Below are 5,742 nucleotides of genomic sequence, written 5' to 3' on the forward strand. Positions count from 1 at the left end.
AGAAACACCCTGATTTGATTTTCCACCCCCACCCAAAAAAAAAAAAAAAAAAAAAAAAAAAGGCCCAAGAGTTTCATTTACCAAAAAATATAAACAAAAAAAGAGCAGTAAGCGTTATCTTTCCTAGGATCTTTAATAAATGAAGAAATAATTTAATTTAAAAATAAATATTACATAATTGGTACACACCAAAAGAGATTATAAAAACAATAATGCACAACACATGAATTATTTTTTAGATAGGTAGATAGTGGGAGAGAGAATAAACTGAAAAGACAAAACTCATTTGAGGCTCAACACATGAGGAATTATTAATTTATAATATTCTTAGATATCTCAAAAGAGGTATTGTTGACAAAAACAAAACTACAAAAGATACATAGGCTATTATAACGTGAGATTCTCTAGCAAGAGAGCAATAACTCACACTTACTGCCCTTCTGTTCCTATGGAAAGTGGCAACAACAAATCCAGGGTCATCCCTTGCATTCCAAGTCATGGCTGGAACAGAGACCTCACGGGTCCCATCTGAGTGAAGTTGATCACAGAATTCATGGGTGTGTGCACTGAAAACAATCCTACAAATAGAGGAAAGATGAACAATAAATTATATGTGAAAATGGAGACATCTCAAGACATAGGCATGGTACTTGAGTTATAAAAGGAGTAATAGAGCAATTCATCAACTAATATAAATGGTGGCAGCATCTTTTAGAGTAAAAGAATCGGGCACCAACCCATTTGAAACCAGTATCAAAATAGGTAAATTGTATCTAAGAGAACAAGAATTCCCTACTTAGTCAGTTTTGATGCAAATGAGCTTTAAGTCAATCCTAACATCGACACTAGTGGGAATCAAACTTGCATGTGGCACTAATTTTACATATGTAGACACTACACACGGTTAAAGGTTGACTACAGAAAGAATCAAATGACTAACAATAATTACATTATAAGTTTATATGGAAAGTAAATAACTCAAAATCAGAATCACACCAACAATGATTTATATATTACAGATGGGAATTCAAGATCTGTAAGCCATGTTACCCGAAAGAAACAACAATAACAACCAAGCTTTTAGTCCCAACATTTTTGGGGTTGGCTATGGATCCTCAATAAACTAGTCAGGGTTGGCCACATTTGATAAAAATGTCAAAAGCCATTTAAATATATGTGTGTGATTGAGGAAACTACTTACAGATTCCATGCACAACAGTAAATGAAAAAATAGCCAAACACTAAGAAATTTGTAACCATTCTCCTGTAATTATTTAAAAAGAATGCTGTGACAAACATTTTTACGCACCAAAGCTGCACAAAATTATTAAAGAGTACAACAAAAATTGCAGATTAAACCAGTGTGATTTGTGGCAAAATGACTTTACCATCTGAAATTCAGAACATGATACCTAACCAACATCAGTCCATCCAACCCCCCCCCACCCCCAAATCCCCAACCAAAAAAAAAAAGTCCCACCTACAAAAGCAGCAGAAACTTCAAAAAGGCATCCAGAATGGCATCTAGCTAAGAGCCTTAACTTGTTTTGATAGTTAAAATTTCCAGGGGTAGACAGTCCTTTGACATTCAGGGGCAGCGAGCAATTTGCCCCAAGGTTAAAAGGAAAACATGAATTTTTTCAGAAAATTCATTAAGAGTAAAGGTTAAGTAGAATAGTAAAACTAACTTAAATCATGCATTCATAGTCAAATAATGTCTTTTTTTTTATAAATCAAATAATATCTGTCAATGATTTTAATATCCAAACCATTGCAATGCGAAGTATACGAGCAATAGAATAAAATAAGCATTTGGTGTCTAAACCATGGTCAATCTCTAATAACCAAGGAAGTCATCTATCTGGTTATTAAATCATGTCTTGCTGGCACACTCTAGTCAGGAAATCATCTGTCGCTTCACCATAGATTTTGGAAAATGTAAAACCAAAGTCTGAATATCAAGAAATTCAATACAAAACAAACATCATAACATTTTACCCTTCCTCTATAAGCATAATAGAATTGTTTGCACTCTCTGTACCTAATCTCAATTCTTTGATTTACCTCAAGGTCTACAACATATCAACTGCTGAAAAGAAAAGACATTTAAAGGACTAGCAGGACAAAAGGCAGAAATTCTACAATGAACCCTTATGCCCAATAAGCTGCTTATAGAATAGCATAAAAAATATGAAAAGTTATATTCCACTGAATCATTTTCCACAAAGCCCACAACATATCAACTGCTGTAAAGAAAAGACATCTAAAGGATTATCATGACAAAAGGCAAAAATTCTACAATTAACCTTTATGCCCATGACCAATAAGCTGCTTATAGAATAGTGTATATTTCACTGAACACTTCTTTCCCACAGGAGTATTCTTTAAAAGAGAGAAAAAAGATGAAAAAAAAAAAATCAAGAGAGGTCACTGACACGACCATTGAAATTTTGGCAATAACAAGAATTCTTTTCACACTTCAACTATAAGACTAAATCTCCAAACTACATTACACCACAGGACTATGTGACTATATGAGGGACACGTTGAAGAGAATCTAAAGTATATTATATTACCACATAAAGACTATTTAGCAATAAGCCTATATAGGATAAACATATAGAAGATTAACAAACAGATGAGATGCAAATACAAGAAAGAAACAGGAGTGAGTAATATACATGTCTTAAGAATTCAAGGACATGGACCTGAAATCAAAAGCATGTGGAGTTACCTTGGTTTAAGAGCCTGAAAAATATATTTGGTAGCATTTCGTGGGAGAGTTTGCGATAACTTGTATGGCCCAGTCTCGGCAAGCCTCCTGAAGGAAAAGTTCAGCAGAAAGCAAAGAGAGCTTTATAAGTGCTTGAAACCAATTGGAAGACACAGTAAATGAGTGGCACATGCATGTCTTAAGATCAGAAGTACGGCTGGCAAAATGAACTAATGATATTGGGGTGGAAGTGGTTAATGTCTTTATTGAAACATCATTTCCCACCATTCCACACAACTTTAATTTTTAAGAGGCAATAATGATCGATAAAATAGAGGAATAGAAAACAGTCTATGATTCAATGAATTGGCATTGGCTGCCAGGAAAGTGGGTTCAATGCAATGCTCTAAGCTTATCATCAAACTCAAAACAAAATTTGCAGAGAACTTCTTTGCGAAAACAAGGTTACTACAAGAAGCAATGATAAATTATTTCTATCAAACTCCCATGAAGAATGAAAATGCTGTGTGATTGAAAGAAATACACCCACCTGCTACCCAGCATATTTGAACTCTCTCGCGAATGTTTCAAAGTCCTCTTAAAAGCATTAAACCCACTACAGTTACTATCTACTGTTTGGTATAAAGGAAAGTGAAGTAGGAGAACAGGACCAGATCCAGATGAAATAGAATTTTCTTTCCAACCAAAGTTATGTTCTGTCTCCCTCAATTTGCTAGCCTTATTCATTACTTCGGCTGCACCTTCAGTTTCTATTTGTAGATCCACACTTTCTCTCTCTACCACTTTTTCAACACCAAACCGTAGATTATTATTGCCACAAAGTAAAGCTACAGCATTAAGCGAGACAAAGCTGATGTTACTAATTTCAAAGGCACCACAACCGGCTGAGTCCAATCCTGGGAAATTGCTAGCCATCCAATTAACCGATCTTACATTTAACTCGCTGCATTCTCCAATGTCCCTGTCACCGAGAATAACATGATAAGGAAGGCCAATAAAAGGGCCTAACAGTCCATGAAACTGATGGAGCACAGATACCCATTTACTTCTTGTCAACTCTGAACCTTTTGCAGAAACATCTCCCAAGACTAGCAGCATATCAGGCTTCAAACTTTCAAAAGATTTCTGGTAGACATGTTAGCAGACTGCATCAATCAATAAATCAATTTCAAAGAAGAAAATCACAAAGAACAGCAGGGTTCTATATATATATAAGTAACGATATTTTATTAATTGAAAAATTACTTCCTGATTGCGATGATGAATACAACATAACCTAAAATAATTGCAAAAGAATTATAAACAAGAGCGAAGTGATTATGTGAAATCTAAATGGAAAATGCTACTTGTAGATCCCACGCACAAGACCAATCAAATAGAGTTCGAATCAACAATGATTTCAACTGAGCCACATATTCTGTATCATAAAAATACAACTATTTTGCTCTTTCCACAATAGCCACATTGAAAAAAAGGGTCAAAGCTCCAAATATTCAATGAGTTGTTATTGAGATTATTGCATCTACTTTCAAAACAATCAATTACACTCTCTTATCAGATGTGAATAATTACTACTACTTATAAGATGTTGCAAACGTAAATCAGCATCGTTAAGTTTTATTAATCTGGTAAAATTCTACCGTGGAAATTTAATCCATTAAGGCCAAGTTCATATGTTTTTAACTTTCCCCATTTTCCGTTTCCAGTTATTACTCAAATTTTATTTTTCAAAAGAAGTTTTGGGTTAAGCAAAGTTGAATATTTGACAACCACAATCGTAAACTGGTTATCAAAACACGCGTGCGCCCACACACACACACAAAATAAGCTCAAATATACTTGGTGGAGCTGTGGACAAGGAGAATTGATTGCAGTAATGTATCAAAAGTAAAAGACTTAAAGAAAATTCAAATAAATAAAGGTAGTGGAAGTGAAGATTGTGGCAGTTTCTTTGTCCACTAGGAACCATGAATATGTTAGAATACAATAAAATTCTAAAAGAGTAGGATCCAAATCCAATACAGTGACGAAATGCTAATAAATATGGATGCAAGTGCAACATTATAACATATCTACACACGTTATTGGGTTTTCAAATTGTTGTCAAATTGTTTAAAATTCTATCTTACATAGTGTAGTAGTTTATTTATGTCACTAAGTACACGACACGACAAAGATACGCTAATTCTTAAAAATCTAGGATAAGATATTATAATCAATTTAAGGTAAAACTAAATACATTTTTGAAGTACATATTGTGCAAAACAAAGAAAATACCCGAAAGAATTTGGACAAGTAATAGTCTCTGAAGTTGGAGTTGAAGAAAGGAGATTCGGAGCCCAACAAGAGCAAATTGGCGACCAACATAACCTTGAGGTCGTCAGGGTGGTCAAGGTCGAGTTCGAGGTCAGCGGTACTGGTTGGTACGAGTTTGCAGGAAGGGATGGAGACCCATTCTTCGTAAATGACGAGAGAGAAGATTAGGATCAGACCCATCACTGGCCTCCACGCCATTGTTGTGAATGTGGTGACGCTTGAATCTAGGGTTTGGGTTTTGACTTTGAGGAGGATGAGGAGGAAGAAGTGGGTTCGCCATTGTGGTTGACCACTTGACCCTTCCGCGTCTAGTTATGTTCCTTCGCTACGGTTCGTACAGCAGTTAGTACTCACTATTTTTTTTTTTTTTTTTTTAAATCTACTTACTTTTTTTAAAAAATATTTATATATATATTATTTTTTATAATAGATAGAAATTCTAATATAGTATATATGTGTATAAAGTTCCATCCTAGATATTTGAGCTTCGATTCTTACTCTCCAGATCCCAGAAGTACTTATACTTATAGACCATTGCTCCAAGAATACGCGGTGGTCTACTTATTAGTCATGAAGAGTATAGACTTTTTTAAAAAATATTATCAAAAAGATAATAAACTTAGTGCGGCCTAAGAACATCCACATCAGTGTGTGGAAACTCTTGTATAATAGAAAAAACTACCATTTTTACA

The 5,742-nt window shown here is 34.5% G+C and overlaps 1 protein-coding gene across 1 annotated transcript; it reads right to left on the bottom strand.

The window, feature by feature from the left end:
• Nucleotides 1-285: 285 nt before the first annotated feature.
• On the bottom strand, nt 286-5,377 carry LOC126709481 (uncharacterized). Its single transcript, XM_050409736.1, has 4 exons — nt 5,012-5,377; nt 3,264-3,859; nt 2,735-2,821; nt 286-578 (listed from the first exon to the last, which is right to left on the bottom strand). Exons 1-4 carry the CDS (start codon nt 5,246-5,248, stop codon nt 317-319), a joined length of 1,182 nt encoding a protein of 393 aa, XP_050265693.1. The 5' UTR covers nt 5,249-5,377; the 3' UTR covers nt 286-316.
• Nucleotides 5,378-5,742: the final 365 nt, after the last annotated feature.

This window comes from Quercus robur, chromosome 12 (genome assembly GCF_932294415.1).
Source record: "Quercus robur chromosome 12, dhQueRobu3.1, whole genome shotgun sequence".
NCBI classification, from domain to species: domain Eukaryota; kingdom Viridiplantae; phylum Streptophyta; class Magnoliopsida; order Fagales; family Fagaceae; genus Quercus; species Quercus robur.

Excerpts from the sequence above, each read along its gene's own strand:
- LOC126709481 (XM_050409736.1), bottom strand. The coding sequence starts at position 5,248 with ATGGCGTGGAGGCCAGTGATGGGTCTGATCCTAATCTTCTCTCTCGTC. Across the intron at positions 2,822-3,263 it reads TCAAATATGCTGGGTAGCAG|GAGGCTTGCCGAGACTGGGC; the intron begins GTGGGTGTATTT and ends CTTTTCCTTCAG. Across the intron at positions 579-2,734 it reads TTTCAGGCTCTTAAACCAAG|GATTGTTTTCAGTGCACACA; the intron begins GTAACTCCACAT and ends CTCTATTTGTAG.